The 27521-nt window shown below is 43.2% G+C and overlaps 1 protein-coding gene across 2 annotated transcripts; it reads left to right on the top strand.

Moving 5' to 3' along the window:
* The first annotated feature begins 346 nt into the window (after positions 1–346).
* Positions 347–27521, top strand: OS9 (OS9 endoplasmic reticulum lectin). Of its 2 annotated transcripts, XM_045829794.1 has the most exons (15): positions 348–542; positions 952–1128; positions 1957–2020; positions 2150–2226; positions 2402–2500; positions 21877–22087; positions 22215–22316; positions 22753–22853; positions 23046–23097; positions 23766–23854; positions 24087–24362; positions 24638–24827; positions 25982–26146; positions 26326–26438; positions 26745–27521. In XM_045829794.1, exons 1-15 carry the CDS (start codon positions 381–383, stop codon positions 26868–26870), a joined length of 2004 nt encoding a protein of 667 aa, XP_045685750.1. In that variant the 5' UTR covers positions 348–380; the 3' UTR covers positions 26871–27521. The 2 variants fall into 2 exon arrangements, with proteins under 2 accessions (XP_045685751.1, XP_045685750.1); XM_045829795.1 differs by lacking the exon at positions 25982–26146 and having other exon boundaries at positions 347–542.

Below are 27521 nucleotides of genomic sequence, written 5' to 3'. Positions count from 1 at the left end.
AGCGCCCAGATACGATGTAAGAAACGACTAAAAAAGTCGTAAGAAGAGATGTAGGTGACAGCTGTGTCAGGACAGAATAAAACTGCTTAAAAAGGCCCAGGGCACAGACCGCGCCTCCCTGGAACTAGGAGAGGGTGGGAGGTAGTCTGATCTCATCGATGATTGGTTGCCGTTTAGGACTAATTACACTAAGCGAGTGGTTTTGGTACTCATCATGATCCACCTCCCAGTGGGCTTTGGGACCACGTTTACAAATGAGACCAGGGTACAGGAGAGGGACAGAACATCTAACCAATGAAACTTTGGGGTGGTAATAGACGTGGTGAGGCCGCTGCCAGGTTTAGGGCGGAAGGAGTTCTGGATAAGGAGGGAAACGAAAGATGGCGGCAGAACAGCTGCTGTCAAGCCTGTTAGGGCTGCTGTTTTTGGGGCTCCTGTTACCTGCAGCTCTGACTGGCGGAGTCGGGAGCCTGAATCTGGAGGAGTTGAGTGAGATGCGTTATGGGATCGAGATCCTTCCATTGCCTGTTATGGGAGGGCAGGTGAGGAGGCGTAGATCGGGCGAGGGTCCTGGGCCAGGCGAAGGAGAAAAGTAGAAGAAGGGCAGCTGTGGAGTCGGTGGCGGTAGCCTAAGGAGAATCGGAAAGAATAGGTAGGGGTTTTACGATGTTCCCTGAAGGTCGCAGACTGAGACCCATTATTCCCTTGGGGCCCCGAGAAATGGGAGGGCGGGGCTTCCTGCTGTCAGCTTCAGTCCTAGTTCCTGATTCAGACACCCTCAGACTTCGGCCTGGTAGAGAAGTGATAGTGCCAAACACAGCTGGAGGACTTGTGGCTCATTCTGTCTTGACTGGGCTTTGCCCCAGGATCCAAAGAGGGATCTCATTGTTCTTCCTGACCCAGCCTCTCTTTGTCTCCCTGTCCCCTGACTCTCCCTCCCTTCTTTCCCAGAGCCAAGCTTCCGACGTGGTGATTGTCTCCTCTAAGTACAAGCAACGTTATGAATGTCGCCTGCCAGCTGGAGCCATTCACTTTCAGCGTGAAAGGGAGGAAGAGACACCTGCTTACCAGGGGCCTGGGATCCCTGAGCTCCTGAGCCCAATGAAAGATGCTCCTTGTCTGCTGAAGGTGAAGGGAACTGGGGTGGGTGAGATGAGGGCTTGGTAACTAGCAGTCTGTCTGAAAACCAGGGTGTCAGTGAGTAAGGTGGGATGGGGAGGACCTGTCAGAGTTAAGACCATTGGAGGAGTAGACACGTTGTAGGGACAGGAAAGAAGCAAAGAATCTTGCAACCACTGGTGATGCTTTGGTAAATGTAGAGGAGGGTTAGAATAGATTTCAGAATTAGGGTTAAGCCAAGATTGAGGTAACTAAAGAGGGTCAGTGCAGGGTAAGAGGGAGACTCCCCTTGAGAAGTCTTTCTAGTAAAGCTACCTGCTGTCCCTGTCACTCCGCCCCAGTATCCTACTTTGTTTTCATCATCTGAAGTCATCTCATTAACTGAATCATCCGTTTATTTATTTTTGGTCTGAGTCCCAGCAGTACACTGTAAGTCCGTGAAGTGAGAGAGTTTCTCTTGTTCAAAGCTGTGTCCCCAGTGACTAGAATAGCACATGAAATGATGTAGGAATTCAGTTTATATTTTATGTCTGCCTGGTCTGAATGCTTCAAGAATACCATGATTCTTACCTTTATGGGGAGCAAAAAAGAATTTAAAAAATCTTTGAAAAAGGAGGCATAGAAAGCCCACTGGTGGAAAACAGACTTTAGAGGTGTCTCTCTGAGTCACAGAGTAAAACAGCCCTCTCTCCTGTCTGAGAATCTGGCGGATTAAGTGTGGAAGCAGAGGGATATGAGAAGTAGAGGAGAGGTTATGTGTCTTAGAGCCAGGAGAGATTCTAGTTCTAAGAAGAGGCATCTGTACTTCCATCCTCATGATTTTCTTTTAATTGTCAGACCAAGGACTGGTGGACGTATGAATTCTGTTATGGACGCCACATCCAGCAGTACCACATGGAAGGTGACTCATGCCTGCATTTTTCCTAAGCCCTTAGCAACCTGTCATAGAAGTGACCTGCCTCCCCTGACCCCTACCCTCCTAGTCCTCTTAAAAGGGAATAACTGTGATTCACTATGGTTTCTCTTGCAGATTCAGAGATCAAAGGTGAAGTGCTCTATCTTGGCTACTACCAATCGGCCTTCGACTGGGATGATGAAACAGCCAAGGTGGCAGGAGTGTGGGGCTGGGAGAGAAAGGGTTGCTGACTGCAGACTAGGAGTCCTGACAAGAAGGGGAGGGTCAGGGTTAGCTACATCTTTCTTGGGACCTGGTGGCCATTCTTCCTCCTTGCTCTCTTTCTCATGCCCCATCTCTCCTGCCCGATGCCCCCCCCCCACCCAGGCCTCCAAGCAGCATCGCCTGAAACGCTACCATAGCCAGACCTATGGCAACGGGTCCAAGTGTGACCTCAATGGGAGGCCCCGAGAGGCTGAAGTTCGGGTGAGTCTTGAAAGAGGGAAGTTGATACTTCCTCAGTGACAATTCAGATTCTAATGGAGGAGGGCAAGGCTGCGTTTTACAGTCAAGATGGTCTCTCTGGGCCCTAAACACTGAGTTTAAGACTCATATTTCCAGCTACCAGCTCTGTGTAATTGCCTGCAGATTCAGAAACACTTCTAATCAACATTTCCCAGATCCCCTCCAAACCCTGAGTGTCATCATTGACGGTTCTTTTTCCTTCTCTGTCCTCCTTCATGTGAGGGTTTGTGCTCTTCATTGAGGTTTGCCGGTGCAGCTATTGGGCTCTGCTCTGGGGATATAGCGGTGGGCACACATGCAGCCCTTGCCCTCATGGAATGCATAGTCTAGAGAGGCAGACAGATGTTAGCAAAAGAATCACAGAAATGAGCCTGTGATTACAAATGGAGGAATGATATGAAGGAAAGGAGTTGAGTTCTCTCAGAGTAAATTCTGAAGCCCTTTCATTCTATCCTAGATTTCTCTCACAACTCCCCTCTTCTTTCCTGTGCTTTGCACCTTCCTCACTCACTTACATTACTGCCAACAGCCTCCAAACAAGTGTTCCAGATCTAGTGGTCCTCAGCGAGTTTAGGCAGGCAGGCAGATGTATGGTAGGAAAAGTCCCTTAGGGGATCCTGATGCATATTCATTAACACACCTGTAGAGACCCACATTGTACAAGAATTATCTTTCTGTAATACAGATTTGCACGTGCAATTGTGTGCTGGTAAATGTTGAATAGCCACGTTACCAGGGTGTAGAGTAAAGGGGGTAAAGAGCTGAACCCTGATTTATAATGCTTGCCATACCCACTGTGTAAGTATCCCTACCATGGCTAAATTCATGCTACCATCATAATGCCATCTGTCTTGCAACATTCCTGAAAATTTCCCAGTTGGCTCTTGTGAACTGCTGTGAGCTGGACTGAACACAGTGCTATAAGTGTATGTCACTCCTCTGCCCAGACTGGAAAACCTTTGATGATTCTTCCTTATTTAAAGGGTAAATTCCAAATGTTTCCACCCAGACCAATGTGGTAGCAGTGAAGTTGGTGGAAAGCAGTCGGATTCTGAATGTATTTTGAAGGAAGAGCCAATAAGATTTGTTGATAGATTGGATGTGGGGTGGAGTCAAGTATGACTCCAGAGTTTGTAGCTGCAGCAACTGGAAGAATGGAATTGTCGCTGAGTAACGTGGGGAGGAGTGGGTTTGGAGGAGCAAACTAGGTTGGTTTATGCACACGAAGGCCAAGATGCCTATTGGACATCCCAGTGGTGATATCCATTCGGTAGTTGGCTCTGATATTCTGGAGTCCAGGGATGAGGCCTGGCCCGGAGATAAAAATACTCATTGTACTTCCGTCCCACTGGCCTTTTTTCTGTCCTTGAACCAGTGGATCTCATTATTCCCTCCACCTAGAGCTATCTCCCCACAGGTATTTGAATACCTGCCTTCATCCTCTCATTCAGATTTTATACCCTGTGATACTTCCACAGGGACACCTTATGTAGACACACGGACACACCTGCACACACGTGCTCACCCATCTGTCCCCCTCCTGGTAAACTCCTTCAGCGTTTTACTCTTCAAAGCACGAATCATTTCCTGAAATCATCTTCTTTGTTTGAATTTAATCTCTCTTTCTGTCTATCAGCCCCACTAGAATAAGCTCCAGGGAGGTAAGGACAATGTCCATCTTTATTCTGATGTATCTTTGTGTATGAAACAGTGCCTAGCACCAAGTAGGTGCCCAGAAATTACTCATTGAATGAAAGGAATAAGCCAATTCAAATGTCACCTATTTTATGTGTCCTTTCTTGGCTAACGCAGAAAGTTAGTTGTGCTCCTTCAGCACTTCATGTACATGCATCCACATCACATGTGTCCATGCCTCAGTCTGTTCAGGCCGCTGTAACAAAATACTGCAGACCAGGCAGCTTACGGACAATAGAAATTTATTTCACAGTTCTGGAAGCTGGAAGTTGGAGATCAGAGTGCTAGTGTGGTCAGGTGAGGGTCTTCTTCCAAGTCACAGACTGCTTGTATCTTCACATGGTAGGAGGGGTTAGTGGATTCTGTGGGGACTCCTATAAGAGCACTAATCGCATTCATGAGGGCTCTGTTCTCATGACCTAATCACCACCCCATCCAAGGCTCCACCTCCTATACTGATGCCTAATATCACATTGGGCATCAGGATTTCAACATAGAGATTTGGGGGGACACAAGCATTCAGACCATAGCAGCTCATGGACATCCACATATAGAATCCATTGTAGCACTTCACTGTATTCTCATTATTTCCTTATTTCTTTGTAGCTTCAGTATGCCAAGAACTGGGTGTGAAGACTGCACTGTCCTCATATCTATTGAACATAATGCCTTGTGCAAACACTGTAATAGGAACTAGGGCTAAAATGATGACTGAGAGACCAAGTCCTGCCCTCGGGAGGTAGACATTAAATAAGCAGCAACAACAAGCAGTATAAATATTCTGGGGGTTAAGTACACATCACAGGGGGCACAACATGAAGGAACTGAGTGTAGGTAAAGGAGTAGCCTCTGGAAGAAAGTGACCTTCGGATTGGTGATTAAAGGATGGGGAGGTGAGAAGATGGCCTATCCCAGGACTTGAGAGCTGTTCATGGTGACTGGAGAGAATTGAGGGATTGGGCTTTGGGAGGTTGTGTGAGGGGAGCTGGGCATTTGTTTGGTGTTGACGAGTCACAGGTCAAGAAACTCTAGGTATGTTGAAGAGTTTGGACAGTCTGGGAAACAGGGCGAGCCAATGAAGTATGTTAAGCAGAATAATGCCATACTCAGTTTTTTTTTTTGAAGGCTCACTCTGGCTGGGGTGTAGAAAATGATTGGGAAACAGGTTAGGAGGCAGTTGCTGTAATGCAGGTGAGAACACAAGGTGGCCGGGGATGAAGACCAATTGGATAGATGGTGATTCTGTTACTGAGATAGATATGGTGGGAAAAGGAGTAGTTGGTGAAGGAAAACGGTTTTGGTTTTGAACAGGATGATTTGAGTGCCTGCAGGCATCTGAGTAGAGAAACCTGGGGAGGCTATTGGATCTGTGGGTCTGGAACTCGGGAGAGTGATCCGAATTGAACCTGGAGGGCTGGGAGTCATCAGCACCTTGGTTCCTATCGGAGTCATGGTGTGGATAGAATATCCCGCCAAAGAAGCAGTATATAGGAGGAAAGTGGGACGTATCTTTTGAGTGAACTGTCATTGAAAGCAGGGTGCAGAAGGGGGCTTTGCTGAGAAGAATGGGTTGGAGAGGAGACTATGGTGACATGGAACCCAGAAAGGAAAGATCTCAAGCAGAGACTGGTCCAGGATGTTGGCTGCATCTGAACCTTCCAGGAAAAGGGGAATTAAAAACCGTGCATGGTCATGGGAGTTAATTATTTTAATAAAAGCAAAGCATGCACATAGAAACAAAACAATTCAGATGGTAGGCATGAAAACCAGATGAAAATTCCTAAGTCCTCTACTCCTTATCACCCCGACCAGTCCTTTGGTTGGACTTAATAACAGAGGCTGTTGGTGATCTTGCTGGAGCAGTTGCAGTGGGGTGGCGAACATGAGGTGTTGAGGAACATGGGGGAGTCTGGATGCGAAGGAGAGGGAAAGGTGGGCGCTAGTGGGAGCAGCTGTGGGGAGGGTGCTTATTTTGTTGTTTTGTTTTTCAAGATGGGGGCATGTATTTTTTTCTTTTTAATTTTTAGTTTTTACAGCATAGTGGTTAGACATTTTTTAACTCACAAAGTGATCCCTGATAAGTCTAGTACCCACCTAACACTATGCACAGTTATGACAGTATTACTGACTGTATTCTCTGTGCTGTACTTTACATTCCCGTGACTATTTTGTAACTGTCAATTTGTACTTTTTTTTTGGCAGAATTTTATGGTTTTATTAACACAAATACAATGTGCACGCAATCTGTCTATTCATTTTCTTTGCTGTGCAGCCTGGCATTGGGATTGGCTACTCTGACGGCCACCTGGGCCACTCTGTCCACAGTGGCTTTGCGGCTCTCTGAGGAGATGCCATGAGCAGTCTCAGCACAGTGAGATTCCTTGCACATCAGCAGCACTTCAAGCTCCTTGACTTTGTGGACCAGGAGCTTCCAAAAGCCACTGGGCAGCACGTGCTCTGTTTTCTTGTTGCTCCCATGTCCCATGTTAGGCCTCAGGACCCGGCCCCGACTCTCCTGCATACCCTATAGTCTATGCCTCTGGGTTTCCCTTGGTTACACTTAATTTTGACATATCAGTCTGACTGGTGCCAGATGAACTTCTTGGTCCTCTTTTTGACAATCTTGGTTTAATGAGGCGTCTAGGGCAGCCATGGTGTTGAGGAGCAGATGGCTGCCACCTGCCAATTTGTACTTCTTAATCCCGTCACCTTTTCACCTGTCCCTCCAGACCCCCTCCCATCTGGCCACCATCAGATTTGCTCCTCTGTGTCTCTGAATCTGTTTCTTTTTTGTTCATTTTAGATTCCACATTTAAGTGGCATTTGCCTTTGACCTGGTTCACTTAGCACAATACCCTCTAGGTTCATCCATGTTGTCGCAGATGGTGAGGTTTCGTTCTTTTTTATGGCTGAGTAATAGTCCATTATATATATGTACCACATCTTCTTCGTGCATTCATCTGCCCATGGACACTTAGGTTTCTCCTGTGTCCTGGCTGTTGTAAATAATGTAGCAATGAACATAGGAGTGTATATATCTTTTTGCACCTGGGTGATTTGATATTTCACCAAAAAACTCTGCATGAGATGTGATGAATTAGTGTTTTGGACTTATTTGGATATATACCCAGAAGTGGAACTGGTGGGTCTTCAGATCATTCTGTTTTTATTTTTTGAGGAATCTCCATGCAGTTTTCCATAGTGGCTGTACCAATTTGCAGTCAAGATAGGAGCATATTTAAATGCTGTTGGGTGGACCGAGTAGAAGGTGGAGGTTGAGGTATCCGAGAAAGAAGAAGAGATGTGGGCCGGGCTGGTATGCAGAACACAGGGAAGCAGTTACTCTGAGGAGGGGGGCTCTTGGGTGGTAACTAGAATGAAGTGGTGGTATATTTCCTGGGGAGTCTAGAGGTTTTAGTGACACAAAGTTGGGGGCATTCCTGCCTGGTTGCTTCTTCTTTTTAGTTTTCATACCCTGACAGACCACTCAAGCTCCTTGCTTGTGTTACTGAGTAAATCCCTTGCTCCAGGGCAGGCTGGTGAAGTGCCAGCTTCCTGATGTCTTGGTAGGAACAGTGCACGTAGTGTTTGGGAAAACTACCGTTTTCGTGGGGTTTGGGAACAATTGGCTAGTCATCTGGAATTAAATAAATTTGGATCCCTATCTCAGTTCTTACATTATATAAAATTTCAGAGAGATCTAGGTTTTTTTCCTTTTTAATTTTTAATTATGAAACATTTCAAACATAGAGAAAATGTCACAGAGACCATAAACCCACTGCCAAGTTAAACAGATGTTAACATTTCACCACATTTGCTTCAGATCTCTAGTTTTTTTAAATAAAGGAATAAAACACTAATGGTATAGTTAAAGCCCAGCCTCTCATTTCTTCCCTCTCCCTCCTCTGCACCAACAACCACAACCATCTCCCTCCTTGCTTTTCACTTGTATTACTGATACACATATCATGGACAATATATATTGTTTTCTGTTGTAAAACTATACATCAGTGTTAGGAACTTGCTTTTTCACTAACCAGCGTTTTTGCCATTCTGTGCCAGAACGCAGAGATAACTAATTCAGCTACTGTAATGACTGCGTTGTTTCCTCATCTATTTAACCATTCCTCTATTGAGAAATAGTTGGGTTTCAGTCTACTGCTCTCACACACAGTCTTGCAATGTAGGTCTCATTGTGAATGTATAACAGCTCCTCCGGGGAAATATTTAGAAGTAGAATCACTGGGCTACAGGGAGTGTGTGTTTTATTGGTGAGTTGGGTGCACTGCCCATTTTTCCAATGTCTGTTTTTTTTCTATATAGGCATTCTTCATTTGTTTTTATTATTATTTTTTTTTAAGTTATGGTAAAATATACATAACATAAAAGTTACCATTTTAACAATTCTTATGTGTACAATTCAGTGGTATTAAGTGCATTAACGATGTTATATAATCATTACCACTATTTCCAGAATTTTTCGTCATCCCAAATAGACACTCCATCCTTATTAATCAGTAACTTCCCATTTTCCTCTTAGGGCCTGTTTTACTTTCTGTCTCTATGAATTTGCCTGTTCTAGAGGCCTCACGTAAGGGGAAATCATACAATGTTAGTCCTTTTGTGTTTGGCTTATTTCACTTAGTATAATGTTTTCAAAGTTTGTCCATGTTGTAACATATATCAGACTTTTATTCCTTTTTATGGCATATTCCTTTCATGGAATATTTAGTAATATTCCATTGTGCATATATAGGCCCATCCAGAAAGCATCCAGCCATGTACTGTTAAAAATAGAGACAATTATTGAAGAACATACAAGAAACATTGTACATAGGACAATGACACCTCAGTTCCCTTCAAAGTAGTCACCCTGGGACCTCACACAGTTCTCCCAATTGCCATTAGCTGCCTTGTTATATTTTCTTGAATCTCACTGATGGTCTGAAAGCTCTTCCCTTTCAAAGTTGATTTTAGTTTTGGGAAAAGCCAGAAATCTCAGCCCATATTTGGGCTGTAGGGGAGCTGAGTCACCTGGGAGATTTGATGTTTCACCAAAAAAACTCTGCGTGAGATGTGACGAATGAGCTGGTGTGTCGTTGTGATGAAGCTGCCAGGCAGCAATTGCCTATAGCTAAAGCCTTCTGAATCATGTGACTAGTTTATGTGGAGGAATGTTCAAGCTTAATGCAAAATCTGATGCAGATTTATTACTCTACTTGCTAAGTCATTTTGAATGCGACAGCCACACAGTACACATTCTCACTCAATGGTGTCTACCACCTCCACTGACTAGTACAGTGCAGTCATCATTGTTCACACATGAGTCCACTCTCCTTGGCAGCCAGGTTACATCCATGCCATGCAAACTGTTCTTGTTATATTAACAATAGTTGGACTTTTTCTGGACAGACCTCATATACCAAATTTTATTTACCTTTTAATCTACTGATGAATAAATAGATACTCTGTTGTTTCCACCTTTTGGCAATTGTGAATAATGCTGCAATGAACAATCGTGTACAAGTACCTGTTTCAGTCCTTGTTTTCTATTCTTTTGGGTATGTTCCTAAGAGTGGAGTATACCTCATGGTAATTCTCTGGTTAGCTTTTTGAGGAATTGCCAAACTTTTCCACAGTACCTGCACTATTTTACATTTCCAGTAACAATGCACAAAGATGCCAACTTCTGCACACCTCCTCCAATGCTTGTTATTTTCTTTCATTTTTATGAAAATGGTATCTTACTGTAGTTTTGGTTTGCATTTCCCTAATGACTAATGATGCTGAGCGTCTTTTCATGTGTTCATCGGCCATTTGTATATCTCCTGTGGAGAAATGTCTACTCAAATCCTTTGCTCATTTTTGGATGGGGATATTTGTTTTTCATTGTTATTGAGTTATAAGAGTTCTTTATACATTCTGGATATTAGTCTGTTATCAGATACATGATTTGCAAATATTTTCCCCCATTCTGTGGGTTGCTTTTTCATTCTCTTGATTGTGTTCTTTATGCACAAAAGTTTTGAATTATCATGAAGTCTAATTTATCTGTTTTTTTATTTTATTGTCTTATGTCTTTGGTGTCATGCTTAAAATGACTGTAAGATTTTTTTAGGTTTACTATATATGAAACATTAATAAATTATAATTTCATAGGCTATCATTTTGTCATCTACATTTTCAAATGTATTAGCCACAAAAGTATAGTTTTTCTTACTTTTTCATAATTTGTTTTTGAAGATAGATCCTCCTATTAATTCCTAATATTGACTGCCTTTTCTCTTTGTTTTTGATCTGTCTTGCTAGTGATTTGTCTGTTACTCCAAGAGCCATCTTTTGACTTTGTTCATCCTCTCTATTGTCTGTTTACTATTTCATTAATGTCTTCATTATTTTGTGTTTATTGTTTCCTTCCTCCTCCTTTCTTTCTGTTTATTGTTTTCCTCCCAATTTCTTGAGTTTTTTCACATTTAAAAGTTCTACACTTAGTTTTTTGAATAGTTACTACATTTTCATAGCTCAAATAGAGAAATGCTTTAAAAAAGTGTGCAGAGAAAAATCTTAACACGCCTTTCCCTTCATTAACCTGTTCCCATGCCCTTAAGAAAGGTAATCATTGTTAGCTTCTTTTTATACACTCATATATTTTTAAAGATTTTATTTAGTTATTATTAGACAGAGAGGAAAGAAAGGAGAAAGTGAGAGAGAGAGACATCAATGTGTGGTTGCCTCTTGTGTGTACCTCCCCTCACTGGGGACCTGGCCTGTAACCCAGGCATGTGCCCTGAATGGGAATCAAACCTGCGACCCCTTGGTTCACAGGCCAGTGCTCAATCCACTGAGTCACACCAGCCAGGGCTATGCACTTACATTTTTTAATGCATATATATATCAAGCATATATCTTTGAGTACTTTCCAAATCAATATATTAAAAGCCTCCTCGTTCTTTTTTCTTTTTTCTTTTTGAGAAAGGGAGAGAAAGAAAAACACCATTTTGTTGTCCTTCCTAATTATGCACTCATTGGTTGCTTCTTGTATGTTCTCTGACCAGGGATTGAACCACAACCTTGGCACATGGGGACAATGCTCTAACCAATTGAGTTAGGGCACCTCCTCATTTTTTTTTAAATATTTGCTATTATTCTCTTATAAACCTGTTCCACCATTTGTCTAAATAGTTCCCTGTTGATGGACATTTAGGTTGTTTTAATTTTTTTATTAACACAGAAGTGCTGCAGCCATAAACCTATAGAGTATACTTATAGAGATTAAATTCCAGGGAGTAGACTTGTGTCATTTTTCTATGTACCATTAATTACACAGCCCTGTATGAGAATGCCCGATTCCCTACAGCTATGCCAACCCAGTGTATTTTTACACTTTTGGATTTTGGGTAATCATCAGATAAACATCAGATAGAGAATGATTTCCTAGTATGATTTTAACTGCATTTCTCTTAGGAAGAGGTAAGTAGTCTTATTTAAGAGCTATTTGTCTTTTTCCTCTTTTCTTTCAACCATCTAAATTCTTTGCTCATATTCCAAATGGGTTGTTGATCTTTTTTCTTCTCAGTTTGTAAGAGCTCTTTGTATAATAGCCAGACTATCCCTTTGTCTCCATAGGAGTTACACCTATTCTTCTTACTTCTGGTGTGGGCTGCTGCCTCACATTCTCGTCTCCTAGTCATCCACTTCATTCTGAGGACCATGTTGGCCGCATCCCTCAGGTTTTGATATGTGGTGTTTCTGTTTTCACTGTAATTTGTACTTTGCTTCAGAACTTATTTAGAATTATGCTTATTATGTTTCTAAATAAATGTATTGCATTTCTCTTGTTTTTATATGATTGCTATTGATTTCTAATTTTATGTCAGTGATTCTCTTGGTGAGATTCTCTTGGTGATTATTGAAACATTTTTTAAAGATTTGTAATTTATTTTGGGGGGAAGGGACAGAGAAAGAGGGAGAGAAACATCAGTGTGAGAGAAGCATCCATCCTTTGCCTCTTGCATGCCCCCCAGCAGGGAACCTGGCCCGCAATGCAAGCTTGTACCCTGACCAGGAATCGGACCAGGGACCTTTTGGTTTCTTGTGACAGTGCCCAACCCACTGAGCCACACCAGGCAGGGCCTGTTGAAACTTCCATAGTGGCGAACTTTAAAAAAGGGTCTGGGTGTGCATGAAAGCATGTGTTTTCTCTAATTACTTGGTCTGGGTGTGCTTGAAAGCATGTGTTTTCTCTAATTACTTGGTTTTCTCTAATTACTTAGTTTGTTTCAAACTTTTGACTCATTTTTGTTTAGTTGCCCAATCAATTTCCAAAGGGGTGTATTAAAATTTTCACTATAATGGTTTCACTATAATGGTGGATTTGGCAGTTCTGTTAATTTTTTTCTTTATATATTTTGAGATGGTTAGGTGCATGTGAATTCAGAATTGTGATGTCTTCATGGTGAATTGGTCCTCTTATACCTTAATGTTGTGACCATTATTTTTCTGTTCACAGCTACAAAAATTATTGTGAAATATATTACAATACATAAAACTGTATGAATCATAACTGCATGGTTTAAGGAATAATAAAGGAAATACCTATCTAATCACTTCAGGTTATGGGAGAACATTGACAGCACCTTCAGAGCAACCCTGCCTAGCTGGTGTGTCTCAGTAGATTGAGTGCCAGCCTATGAACCAAAAGGTTGCCAGTTTGATTCCCAGTCAGGGCACATGCGTGTGATGCAGGCCAGGTCCCCAGTTTGGGGGTAGGGGGCACATGAGGGACAACTGCACATTGATGTTTCTCTTTTTCTCTTTCTCCCTCCCTCCCTTTGTCTCTAAAAATAAATAAATATATAAATATTATTTAAAAACCAACTATGTGCCCCTGTATGCCCCATCCCCTCTCACCCTTTCCCACAGAGAGAATTGCTGTCTTGACTTTATGAGGATAATTCCTTTGCTTTTCTTTAGCGTTTCACCATTTGTTTATGCATCCCATTTGATTTAGCCTTTTTCTGAAGTTTATACAAATGGCATCATACTGTATGAAAACATCCAGGGTACATACACAGAAGTCTTCTGGGACTTGTTTCTTTTGCTCAGTACTCTGTTTCATCCATGCTGAGATTCATCCATGTTGATGGCTATAACTGCAGTGCATTCATGGGGGCTGTGAACAACACTCTTTTAAGTGCCTTCTAATATAATATACAGGAATTTCATTAGAGAGAATTCCATGTGGGAACACAATTGCTGGGTAAAGAGGGTATGAAGGTGAGTGAGTCCATGTGCCACTTTATTTAGCAATACAGAGTATTTTCCAGTTTTTGTTCTCATTTAATACATTCTTATTACAGTGTATGAGGTCCCATCACTCCATATCATGGTCAGTATTTGAGAATTTCAGACTTTTAAATGTTTACTAATTTATTGAGTATGTAACAGTATCTCACTGTGATTTGCATTTCACTGATTCCTAATGATTGATCATTTTCTCTAGTATTTATTAATATGAAACTGATTTAAACTAATGTACTTAATTGATATCCTAATATTAAGCCAAACCTTTACTTGAAATGAAATGATTTATGTTAAGCCAATTTTGCCTTCCTAAGATGCAGCCAGTTTGGTCATAGGTATTATTCTTGACCATTGCTTTTAAATGTATCTTACTGGATTCAGTTTGCACTTTTTCAAAAGACTCTTGTATATAGGCATACCTCAGAAATAACGCAGGTTCCGTTCCAGAGCACCACAATAAAGTGAGTATCACAACAAAATGAGCCACACGAATTTTTGGTTTCCCAGTGCTTATAGAAGTTATGTTTACACTGCACTATAGTCCAGCAGTTTTCAACCAGTGTGCTGCAAAACGCACACTGGTCTGATGCAAGAACTTCTAAAACTTGCAGTACCTGACTATTGAGTCAGGGGCACTGTCCTCTTTTCCCTTAGATTGTCAAGTAAAAAAATGACAACTGCTGAAACATAACAATAGCCGTTTGTTGTGAATGAATCAAAATTATACCTATTTGTTTTATCATATCGGCAAAAAATATGTTTTTTGGTACACCACAGAATTTCAGTAATTAGCTTAAGTGTGCCATGAGCTGAAAAAGGTTGAAAATCGCCGTTGTAGTCTAAGTATGCAACACAATTATGTCTAAGAAAACAATACACATACTGTGTTACTAAAATAATCCACCCATCATCTGAGCCTTCAGCTAGTCATGATGTTTTTGCTGATGGGTCTTACCTTCAATTTGTAAAACACACAGTGTCTGTGACACGCAATGAAGTGACGTGCACTACAACGAGGTATGCCTGCATATCTCCTGAGAGATACTGAGCTGTAGTTTTTCCTACTAGTACTGGTAACAAGGTTTTGCTAGCTTCAAAAAAGAAGCTAAAAAATATTCTCACTTTTTCTGCACTCTGGAAAGTGTGTGAATTGTAATTTTTTATTCCTTGAATATTTGCCAGAATTCATCTTTAACATCATCTTGGTCTAGGTTTTCTTTGCGTTAAGATTTTAAACTACTGATTTATTTCTTTAGTGGTTTTAGGAATCTTCAATTGGGTTAGTTTATTTCTAATTGGGTTAGTTTAAGTAAGTTATATTGTGTTAGTTTTTTAGGAATTTGTCTAGCTCATCTGAGTTTTCAGATTTACTGTTATGAAGTTGTTCACGATATCCTATTATCTTTTAAATTTCTGTAGCATCTATAATTAGGTCCCTCTTTTCATTCCATATTGGCTGTTTTTGCCTCACTCTTTTGTCACTGGTCAGTCTCACCAGAGGTTAGTTCTCCTTCCTTCCTTCCTTCCTTCCTTCCTTCCTTCCTTCCTTCCTTCCTTCCTTCCTTCCTTCCTTCCTTCTTTTTTAAAGATTTTGTTTATTAATTTTTAGAGAGGGGGGAGGGAGGGAGAAAGAGAGGGAGAGAAACATCGATATATGGTTGCCTCTCATGCACCCCCTACTGGGGACCTGGCCTGCAATCCAGGCGTGAGCCCTGACTGGGAATCGAACAGACAACTCTGCAGGCTGGCAGTCAGCCAGTGAGCCACATGAGCCAGGGCATAAGTCAGTTTTATTAGCCTTTCAAAGAACCAATTTTTGGCTCTGTCAAGCTTGTCTATCCTATTTGCTTTCTATTTTATTCATTTCCATTCAGTCTTTATTATCCTTCCTTCTACTTTTCAGGGGGTTTACTTTGCTCTTCTTTTTTTAACTTCTGGAAATAAATGCTTATTAGCTCATTCATTTCCAGCTTTTCCTCTTGTCTTTTGGATTTTTAAAAAATTGTTGTTAGTGCCGCAGGTTCGATTCCCAGTCAGGGTACATGCCTGGGTTGCAGGCCATGGCCCCCAGCAACCACACATTGATGTTTCTGTCTCTCTCTCTTTCTCCCTCCCTTCCCTCTCTAAAAATAAATAAATAAAATCTTTAAAAAAAAAAGAAATTCAGCTTAAAAAAAAATTGTTGTTCAAGTACAGTTGTCTTCATTTCCCTGCCACCACTTCCCCCTGCCCCACCCACCACCACCTCCCATCCTCAATCCTACCCTGTTTGGTTTTGTCTGTGGGTCCTTTATACATGTTCCTTGATGACCCTTCACCTTCTTTCCCGCATTACCCCCTCTCTCCCCACTCTGTTTACCGTCAGTTTGTTCTTTATTTCAATGTCTCTGATTATGTTTAATATAAATATCTTTCCAAGTACTATTTTATATATTTTTCACAATTGTTTATGGTTATTATAAACTTCTTTACCTAATTTGTAAATGTATAATACCTTCCCATGATTCAAAACCCACAGAATATAAAAAGGTGTACAGTGGGATTCCCCGTCCCAAACTTACCTTCTATCTGCTTAGGTCCCGTAGAGCCCTGCCCCCAGGGGACCCTGCTCTTAGTTCAGCGTGTCATCCCAGCCTTTCTTTGTATGCTTACAGGCAAAGTTTGTGTAACTAGAGATCCTCATTTCCTTTCCCTCTCTTTTACACACAACGTGCAGGATATTAGACACACCTTCTCCCCTTGTTTTTATATATCTTGACAATAATTCTTAGACATCTTTCAATGGCAGTACATCCAGAGCTTTGTTCTTTGTTTTTATATCTGCATAATATTCCATTTTGTGAATTTTTCATCATTTTATCACCATTTCTGTACTTATTAACATTTCCTCCCCAATTTTTTGTTATCACAAAAGATTATTACATTATACATATATACATATATAAATACATGTATCTTAAAAGTATAATTTTGTGGTGCAGGTTATTTATATTTAAAGAATATCTTAAAATATTTTTATTATGGAAAATTAAAAATATACAAACTCAGAGATAATTGTACTGTAACCTCCCATGTATCATCCAGCTTCAACAAATGTGGCTAGGCTCATTTCAGATACACCCTTGCCCACCTCCCTCCACTGCCTCCTTCACTCCCACATTATTTGGAAGCAAAGTACAGATATTATATCATTTCATCCATAAATATTTCTGTATTTACCCCTAAAAGATTAGAGTTCTTTTAAAAATGTAACTGTACTAAAAAATTAATAGTGCCCTGGCTGGCATAGCTCAGTGGATTGAGCTCGGGCTGTGAACCAAAGTGTCGCAGGTTCGATTCCCAGTCAGGGTACATGCCTGGGTTGCAGGCCATGACCCCCAGCAACCGCACATTGATGTTTCTCTCTCTCTCTCTCTCTCTCTCTCTTTCTCCCTCCCTTCCCTCTCTGAAAATAAATAAATAAAATCTAAAAAAAAAATTAACAGTAATTCCTTATTGTCATCATATATTCAATACTTACAAGTTGCCTGATTATCTAATATAACTTATATAGAATTTTTATGGTTGTATCATTTATTTTGAGTCCTTTTAAATTTGTTGAGATTTGTATGTGTGGAAAAAATGGCAAAAATTCCTGTTCTACCAAGGAAATACAGACAATGAGGAAGTTAAAGAATTATATGCCATTTCAATTATCTTCCTCATAAATTTAACTTATGCACATTATGAACTGACCTTCTTTATCTTAGTAACTTATTTACTCAAAGACTCCTGTATGATAATAATGTAGCTATAACAGCTTTCACTATTTGTTTACTATATTTTTTGATACTTTAACTTTTATCCTTTCTACGTTCCTATGTTTTAAATGTGTTCTCTAAACAGCATATAGTTGTATTTTTTTAAATTTAACCATTTGTTATATTTGTATTTGGGTTTATGTCTAATTACGATTTCTTTTTTAAAAAGGTTTTATGTATTTATGTTTAGAGAGGGGGAGGGAGAAAGAGTGGGAGAGAAACATCAGTGTGTGGTTGCCTCTCATGCACCCCGCATTGGGGACCGACCCAGCCCACAACCCAGGCATGTGCCCTGACTGGGAATCAAACCGGTGACCCTTTGGTTCGCAGGCCAGCACTCAATGCACTGAGCTGCACCAGCCAGGGCTCTTTTATTTATTTTTTAAATAACAGTTTTATCAAGATATAAGTTATATACCGTACAATTCTGCATACAATTCAGTGATTTTTTAGTATATTTACAGAGTGAATTACAAACCACCACCACAATCAGTGTTAGAACATTGTCATCACCCTAAAAGAAATCCCCTGCCCTGTAGCAGTCACTCTCCACTCCACACCCGCTGGACACTCACCCTCCACTCTGGACGACCTCTTATCTTTCTGTCTCTGTAGATTTGCTTGTTCTAAACATTTCACATAAACGGAATCATTCAATGTGTGACCTTTTATGTCTGGCTTCTTCCACTTACCATGTTTTCAAAGATCATTCATGTGTAGCATGTGCCACTACTTCATTACACTTTTTTTTGCCAAATACATAATATTCCATGTTCTATTTACCCATTCCTTAGTTGCTGAACATTTGGGTTGTTTGTACTTTTTGGCTATTATTAACAATGCTTCCTTTAACATTTGTGAACAAGTTTTTGTATGGACATATGTTTGCATTTCTCTTGGTATATGCCAGGGAATTGAATTGCTAGATCATATGGTAATTCTATGTTTAACTTTTTGAGGAACTGCCATACTTTTTTCCCATACTGATTTCCCAAAGCAGTAGCACCATCTTACAATTGCACCAGTAGTGCATTAGGGTTTTAATTTCCCCATATCTTCATTAACACTTGTTTTTACTTTTTGACTATAGTCTTCCTAGTGAATGTGAAGAGGCATCTCATTGTGGTTTTGATTTGTGTTTCTCTGATGCCTAATGGTGTGGAGCATCTTTTTATGTGCTTATTAGCAATTTATCTTTGGAGAAGTGTCTATTCAGGTCTGTTGCCTGTTTTAAAATTTTATTATTTGCCTTTTTATTATCAAGATATAAAATTTCTTTATATTCTGGATACAAGTCCCTTATCAGATATGTGATTTGCAAATATTTCCTCCCATACTCTGGGTTGTCATTTTACATTCTTGATGATGTTCTTTGCAGCACAAAAGCTTTTAATTTTGATTAATTCCAATTTATCTATTTTTATTTTGTTATTCATACTTTTGATATCATATCCAATTAAACCATTGCCTCATCTGAGGCCTTGAAAACTTATACCTATGTTTCTGTCTAAGAGTTTCGTAATTTTACATTTAAGTCTTTGATCCATTTGGAGTTAATTTTTGTATACTGTATCAGGTAAGAGTCCAACCTCATTCTTTTGAATGTAGGTATCAAGTTGGTCTAGCATTGTTGTTGAAAACAGACTATTCTCATTGAATTATCTTGGTAATGTTGTTGCAAATCAAATGACGATAAAAGTGAAGGTTAATTTCTGGACTTTCAACTCTGATTTATTGGTCTTTATATCTATATTTATGTCAGTACCATTCTATCCTGATTATTGTAGCTTTGTAGCAAGTTTGAAATCTGAAAGTGTGAGTTTCCAATTTTGTTCTCCTTTTTCTTTTCTTTTTTTTTCCAATATTTTATTTATTTTTAGAGAAGGGAAGGAGGGAGAAAGAGAGGGAGAGAAACATCAATGTGTGGTTGCCTCTCGCATGCCCCTAGACTAAGTAGAACCAGCGACCCTTTGGTTCACAGTCTGGCACTCAATCCACTGAGCCACAGCAGCCAGGGCTGTTCTCCTTTTTCAAGATTGTTTTGGCTGTTTGGAGTCTCTTGAATTTTCATATGAATTTTATAATCAGTTTGTTAACTTCTGCAAACAAGGCAACTGGAATTTTGATGGAGAGTGTGTTGAATCTGAAGATCAGTTTGGGGAGTATTGCCATCTTAACAATATTAAGCCTTGTGATTTATGAACTTGGATGTCTTTCCATTTATTTAAGTCCTTAATTTCTTTCAGGAGTATTTTGTAGTTTTCAGAACTTAAGTTTTATACTTAATTTTGCTACATTTATTCCAAATTATTTTATTCTTTTTGATGCTATTACAAATGGAATTATTTTCTTAATTTTATTTTTGGATTGTTCATTGCAGATATGTAGAAATACAATTGATTCCTGTATCCTGCAACCTTAAGGAACTCATTTATTATTAGTTCTAATAGTTTTTTTTATAGTGGATTCCTTAGGATTTCCTGTATATAAGATCAGGTCATCTGTAAATAAAGATAGCCTTACTTTTCCCAATCTAGTTGCCTTGCATTTCATTTTATTGTCTAGTTGCCCTGGCCATAACCTCCAGCACAGCGCTGAATACAAGCGGCAGGAGCAGACATCCTTATCTTCCTCCTGGGGAGGGGGGGGCTGGTGCTGTGCAGTTGTTCACCGCGAAGTATGATGTTAGCCGTGGATTTTCTGTATATGCCTTTAATCAGGTTAATGAGGTTCCCCTCTATTCCTAGTTTGTTGTTTTGATCATGAAGAGGTGTTGGATTTTGTCAAATGCTTTTTCTGTGTCCAATGAAATGATCATGTGGTTTTTGTCCTCTATTCTATTGATAGGGTGTTTTAATCACATTAATTGGTATTTTTTAATGTTATCCTAACTCTGTACATCTGGAGTAAATATGACTTGGTCATGGTATGTAACCCTTTTTACGTGTTGCTGAATTCAGTTAACTGGTGTTATTTGAGGATTTGGAGAGTCTATATTTATAAGAGATTTTAGCCCGTGGCTTCCTTTTCTTGTGATATCTTTGTCTGGATTTGGTATCAGCATTACACTAGCCTTATAAAATGAGTTTGGAAGTGTTCCCTGCTCTTTGTTTTGGAAGATTTTGAGAAGCATTGCTATTTATTACTTTTTAAATATTTGGTAGACTTTACCAGTAGACCCATCTGGCCCAGGCTTTTCTATGTAGATAGTTTTTTGATTACTAATTCAATCTCTTTACTTGTTATAGGTCTATTCACATTGTCTTTTTCTTCTTCTTCTTCTTTTTTTTTTTTTTTTGCCAAACCCACCTCCCTCCCTTGCTTCCACCCTCCCCCTTTGTTATTGTCAGATTGTTCTTAATTTCAATGTCTCTGGTTATATTTTGCTTGCTTTTTCTTGAGTCAGTTTTGATAGTTTGTGTCTTCCTAGAAATTTGTCCATTTTGTATAAGTTATCTAATTTTTCTTTGTATAGGCATTCATAGTGTTCCTTTACAATCCTCTTTATTTCTGTAAGATTGGGAGTAATTTTCCCTTTCATTCACAACTGTACTAATTCGAGTCTTCTCTTTTTTTCTTGGTAAGTCTAGCTAAAGTTTTGTCACTTTTGTGGATCTTTCAAAATATCAACTTTTAGCCCTGGCTGGTGTGGCTCAGTGGATTGAGTGGTAGCCTGCAAACCAAAGGGTTGCTGGTTTGATTCCCAGTCAGGGCACATGCCTGGGTTGCAGGCCAGGTCCCCAGTGGGGGCGTGCGAGAGGCAACCACACATTGATGTTTCTCTCCCTCTCTCCCTTCCTTCCCCTGTTCTAAAAATAAATAAATAAAATCTTTAAATAAAATAAACTATCAACTTTTAGTTTTATTGATTTTTTTCTATTGTTTCTCTATTTTCTATTTGATTTATTTCTGTTCTGATCTCTATTATTTCCTCCCCTCTGCTTGCTTTGGGTTTAGTTTGCTTATTGTTTTTAGTTTCTTTTCTTTTTTTAAAATTAGATACTTTTTTTAAAAAGATGATTTATTTTTAGAGAGAGGGGAAGGGCAGGAGAAAGAGAGGGAGAGAAACATCCATTGTTTGCCTCTTGTACGCACCCTGTCAGGAGACTGAACTCGCAACCCAGGCAAGTGCCCTGACCCAAAACCAAACCGATGACCTTTAGCCTTGCAGGACAATGCACAACCCACTGGGCCACACTGATCAGGGCTATATCACTGATTCCTAATATTTCACTGTGGTCAGAGAACATTCATTGTATGATTTAAATTCTTAGTTCTCTGAACATTTTCTACAAGGATTACCTTAAAGTGTTCTTCTGTGAGATCCGACATCTGTGCCCTTGCACGGGCATTCCCTGCTGCCTGCTTGTTTCCCATGTAAGGGTCCCGCTTACCTCTTTCTTTGCGCAGCTCATAACTTTTTGTTGAAAACTGGACATTTGAGGTAATATATTGTAGCAACTCTGGGTACTAATCCCTGAGAACTAAATGTAATTATTGGTGGTAACTACTGTTCATTTGCCTTCTCTGCCTGGGCAGTTCCTCTGTGATGAGGGTGCTGGCATTTCTGGGGACTACATTGACCGTGTGGACGAGCCCTTATCCTGCTCCTATGTGCTGACCGTTCGGACTCCTCGGCTCTGCCCCCACCCTCTCCTCCGGCCCCCACCCAGCGCTGCTCCGCAGGCCATTCTCTGTCACCCTGCCCTGCAGCCTGAGGAGTACCTGGCCTACCTTCAGAGGCAAGCTGGTGAGTGATTAAAAGAGCAAGGAGAGGAAGGAGAAACATGGGGAGGGAACAAATAGAAGACAGACAAGAGTATTGAAGAGCCCGGAGGCATGTGTCCCTGTCCTGCTTGCGTGCTGTTTCTCTGTAGACTCAAAGCAGTACGAAGATAAAATGATAGAGGAGCTGCACGACCTGGACCCTCCGGTGTGGAGTGAGACCGCCCCTGGGGTGGCGCCCACAAAGAGAGCAGGTAGGGCCTTGCTTCACCTGTTGCATGAAACTCGTCTCCATTTCTTCCTTTCTCCAGTCGTATCGTCCTGGGCTGGCTTTAGGGTGTGGGGTAAAAAAGTACTGTGGGCCCACCCTGACAGATGTGACTCAGTTGGTTGGCTGTCATCCTGTAAACAAAAGGTCACTGGTTCGGTTCCCAGCCAGGGCATATGCCTGGGTTGCGGGCCAGGTCCCCAGGTCGGAGTAGGCACACATTGATGTTTCTCTCCCTCTCTCCCTACCTTCTCCTCTCTCTAGTAATAAGTAAATAAAATCTTTTAAAAGTCATAAAATAAAACCAAAAAAGTACTATGGGCTCTTTGCCTTGGTAATAGAGGGGGGGAATGTCCTCATTCTATTGGTTCCCTTCCATTGCTCCCCTCCTTTCTGATTCCTCCCTGTTCTCTGCGTTCCAGCTGCAAGCCCAGCCAAGGACGACAGTAAGGAACCAGATTTCTGGAAGATGATTCATGAGCCAGAGGACCAGGTCCAAGGAAGGGAAGAGGCACGGGCTGAGGTGAGAGCAGCCTCCTAGCTACTTCTCTGATGAGGCTGACCTGGACGTTGGGACAGAGGCCACTCAAGCTGAGATCATTGTGAGATGGCCCGCATCTGTCTCGGGATGCGAGGACGTACCCAGCACCAGTGCCTTAAGAATGTGGTCGGCATAACCAAGCTTGCATGCTTGACTCTGCCTTCTTCTCATCAGGAGCAGGAACCAAACCTCGAGCCAGCAGATCCAGCTCCAGGCTCTCCCGATGGTGAGTGAACCCTCCATGTCTCCTTTCCTGCTTGAGGGTATTTCTGGACGGGTGGGGCTGGGGGTAGAGAGAAACATGAGGAGGGAAGCTGGGTGGGCAGGCTAGCAGGGAATTCATTTTTATAGGAGTTAGTACTCTTTGTAGACAATTCTCTTCAACAGAGGCAGCAGACACAGTGGCTCCTCTACTTGCTGACTTTGTAGTCTTGGGTGATTTCACTTAACAAACTCAGTGTCCTCACCCATAACATGTGGGCTATCACCCCTGCGTTAGAGGGTTGCTGTGAGAATAAATGAGGAGAATCTGTAGTTCACAGCAGAATGTCTGTAACTGAGTAGACAGTAAGTGGAGAACAGGATCCAGGGAGAGGAGCACCTGGCCCTAGCATCTCTTCCAGAGCCCTAAAATCTGGGGTGATTGCCCGAAGGGCCTCAGCAGTGCGTCAAAGAGCAGGGGCCTTAGCAGCTTGTAAGCACCCTTCTCTCTGTCACCCGAGTCCACCTCAGCCCAGTGCTTTCTGAAGGGCTCTGGTGGCCCCACCTCTCTGACCAGAAGATAGCTCCTGGGGACAAGGACCGTGTCCTTCCTCGGTCTCCTCAACTCCTGTCCTCAGAGAGTCAAAGTAGAATTTAGGACACAATGGGCTTATTCCTGTTTTTCCATCTCAGATTTTCAGAGCAATGTGCAGGTCAAAGTCATTCGGAGTCCTGCAGACTTGATTCGATTGATAGAGGAGCTGAAAGGTGGAACGAAAAAGGTACGGGCCCTGCTCAGTGGAGGGGTAGAACCCACCTGCCCGCTGCAAGCCTTTGGAGAATCACCCCGACCTGGGCCTGAGCTGGGCCCCATGGCACTGCCTGCCTGCCTTTACTCTTCTTGGGTGCCCCCCTGCCACATCCCAGCCACTCTGCCTTTGTCCACCCTCCACCATGTGCCTCTGCTGAAACCCCAACCATCTCCTGTTTTTCTTTGGATCCCCACCCACCCAGGGGAAGCCAAATGCAGGCCAAGAGCAGTCCGCAGATGGTGCTGCAGAAGCCCCTCCAAGCGAACCAGAGGTGAAGGCAAAGGGTGACACGGAACATCAGCAGGAGGTGGAAGAAGAAGAGGACGATGAGGATGAAGATGAAGATGAGGATGAAAGGCAGTTACTGGGAGAATTTGAGAAGGAATTGGAAGGGATACTGCTCCCATCAGACCGGGAGCGGCTGCGTTCAGAGGTGAAGGCTGGCATGGAGCGAGAGCTGGAGAACATCATCCAAGAGGTGAGCACAGCTCTCCCCTCCGGTTGCTTCTGCAGGGTCTGCCCCGTGGGCGAGGCAGGCCGAGGGGCTGACAGAGAACAAAGGTCAGCACCTAGCACAGCATGGGGCCTGGGACAGGGCTCTCCGAAATGGTAGTTGTTTATTTAATTAAAAGGGGAGACGGTGGGGAAAGGGGAATCAGAGAAGAATGAGCCTTAGACATGACTCTCCTGTAGAGCATGGACCACTGACCTTCATTGCACCTTGACTTTCCACCCCTGCCTTGGGCATTCCAGACAGAGAAGGAGCTGGACCCAGATGAGCTGAAGAAGGAGTCGGAGCGTGATCGAGCTATGCTGGCCCTGACATCCACTCTCAACAAACTCATCAAAAGGCTGGAGGAAAAGCAGAGTCCAGAGCTGGTGAAGAAGCACAGGAGAAGGAGGGTTGTCCCCAGAAAGCCGCCCCCCTCCCTCAGACCGGCAGGTGAGAGCTGTCACCTGGGAAGCTGGATCCCGTGGCTTTACCACTCAGCTCGTGTGTGCGCAGGAGGGCCACATGTTCTTTCCCCTCTGAGGGTGAACGCCCGCTTCCCTCTCTGGAGCACTGCGCTCACTCTCGCCTTCTCACCACCTCCATCCCTTTGCCCGGTTACCTCCTATTCATCCTTTGGGAAGTGGCTTCTGGAGCACGTCTGCCTTGTTTTCTGACTGGCTCCCGTGTGCCTAGTGCTTAGTACTTTGACCCGCACACAGTGGGCAATCAGTGGATCTTAACTGAGTGGCTGGGAGCCTGCGCAGTGCAGACTGCACATCTGTGCGGGATGCCCGGGAGCAGCCCCAGCTGGCAAAGTGTGAACAGGCAGCCAGCTGCTCAGAAGTCAATTGCCTGGACAGACTGGAAGTCATACCTTCTTCTAGCTCCCCCGTGTCCCTTCCATGGGGCTCTGTGCGTGTGGAGGTCAGACAATTCCGAGTGGATGTTCACACGTCGGACCCTCCAACCTACTTTCTCTGTAAACATGGATGAGGCTTTTGAGCACCAACATGGGGTGTGCCAAACCACAGCTTTCCTACCTGCTTCTTTTTGTTTTTTTTTCAAATTATAAGAATAAGTTTATTTAGAAAGTTACAGAGGCAGTAGAAGGGAGCCAGCTGGGCTGCATAGGCTCAGAAAACAAGTTACAGAAGCAAAAAAGGGCCCTTGGAGCTTAGAAGAGAGAAAGACAAAAGTAACGCTTGCGGGGGAGGGGGGGGGCAGCAGAAAGGTTTGGGCGTACTCCTGGGCGTGCTCCGAGAGTGAGAGTGAGAGCGAGAGCGTACCCCTGCTTCTTAATACAAAACTTCTTTGTAGGCCCAGGCAGCCTGATTTTTGTTTCAGGAAACAGTTGTTTTCCTGCAGGTGATAGGCAGAACTATTGGGTCCAGAGGGGAGAAGGGAGGCTGCAGTCGGTGGGGGGAACTTTATAGGCTGGAACGGGGTAGGGGGAACTAACTTATTTGGGGCTCTGACTCGTGTACGAGTTTGAGGTGGAATAACTCCAAAGCCGATTGATGGCGTAGGGAGAAGTGACCACTGCAGCCCCTAACCCTGGAGTCACTGCTCTGCTTTGTGTCTCCCTGTGTGTCTCCCCCTCTAAGAGGAGGATCCTGAGCACAGAGTCCGGGTCCGGGTCACCAAGCTCCGTCACGGAGGCCCCAATCAGGATCTGACAGTCCTCGAGATGAAACGGGAAAACCCGCAGCTGAAACAAATCGAGGGGCTGGTGAAAGAGCTGCTGGAGAGGGAGGGACTCACAGCCGAAGGTGGGCCCTGGGGGCGGGGCTGGATTCAGAGCTGTTGGAAGGGCTTGCTGCCGGAAGCGGAGGGGCTGGGTCGAGGAGGACTGGAACCTCGGCTGGGGACCTGGGGGGGCAGAAGACCTGCACTGAAGCTCCCACCCCCCACCCCGCTTCCTCTCACTGCCCATCTCGCATCTGTCCAGGAAAAATCGAGATCAAAATTGTCCGACCAGGGGCTGAAGGGACCGAGGAGGATGCGCGGTGGCTGACAGATGAGGACACGAAAAACCTTAAGGAGATTTTCTTCAATATCTTGGTGAGAGGCTCCCACCCCCAAGTCTGGGATCTCCAGGCTGCCCCCCTCCAGTGCGCTGTGTTGTTGAGAGCATGGTTGGGTGACGCGGCCACATCCCAGCCTTGCCAGGTTCTGGGCTTCGGTTTCCTCATCTGTAAGAGAGCCTGGTGGTCCTGGCTGCTGAGGTCCTCGGCAAGAGCCCTGAATGAAGTGTGTGTGCCCCGTCCCTTCCTTTTCCACGCGGCTGGCTCCTGAGTCCTCCAGTGCTCAGTGCTTCCCTGGGCTCACCAGCCAGCACTCCAGCTCACCCCTTGCACCCCTCACCAGGTGCAGGGAGCTGAAGAGGCACAGAAGGAGCGGCAGCGACAAAAAGAGCTGGAGAGCAATTACCGCCGGGTGTGGGGCTCTGGAGGCGGGGAGGGCACAGGAGACCTGGACGAGTTTGACTTCTGAGCCCGCTACTGCCATCAGTTTGCAAGGAGTCCAGAGTCTTCCTAGACTGGCCTCGTTGCCTCCCCATCCGTCTCCCACCCCCTGGGACTCTGAAGGCAAAACTTGGGAGTAGGGTGAGCTGTGGACTTTTGGGGCCCCAGCCAGGGGTGTGGAGAGGCTGTGGGGTAGCGCTGCTGCTACTGCTGCGAGCTGCCTGGAAGACCACCCAAGACCTGTGAGTTTTGTCCTCCCAGGCTTGTCCCTGCACCGGCTCCCTGTCATGTCCCCTAACTTGTTCCCTGCTCCCTCCCTCCCTCCCTAGAGATCTTCAGAGCAGAGCAGAGCAGAGCAAGGGAGTGAGAAGGGTGTGCTTTGTAGCAGGCCCTGGGAGACAGGCCCCTGCCCCTGCTGCTGTTGGGAATCACCTACCCCCTGCTCTTGGATTAGCTCGGGATTTCCTGCTCCCTTTCCTTGCCACACTGTTCCCCACAGTCTGCTTCTGAGTTGAGGCGCCTTCCTCAGCTGCTGAGGCGCCTTCCTCGGTTGCTGAGGAAATGGGAGGAAGTTGCCCACCACCTCTGAAACAATCCAGTGAAAAGGGCAGGGCACAGACCCGCCACTCATGTTCTCGAACAATCAGGTTTCTAAATAAAGAACTGGACCATCACTCCA

This window comes from Phyllostomus hastatus, unplaced genomic scaffold, assembly GCF_019186645.2.
Source record: "Phyllostomus hastatus isolate PE091 unplaced genomic scaffold, TTU_PhHast_1.1 phas_scaffold_93, whole genome shotgun sequence".
Classification (NCBI taxonomy): domain Eukaryota; kingdom Metazoa; phylum Chordata; class Mammalia; order Chiroptera; family Phyllostomidae; genus Phyllostomus; species Phyllostomus hastatus.
Note: the sequence above shows the minus strand (reverse complement) of the source record. Positions and strands in the feature narration are given on the sequence as shown.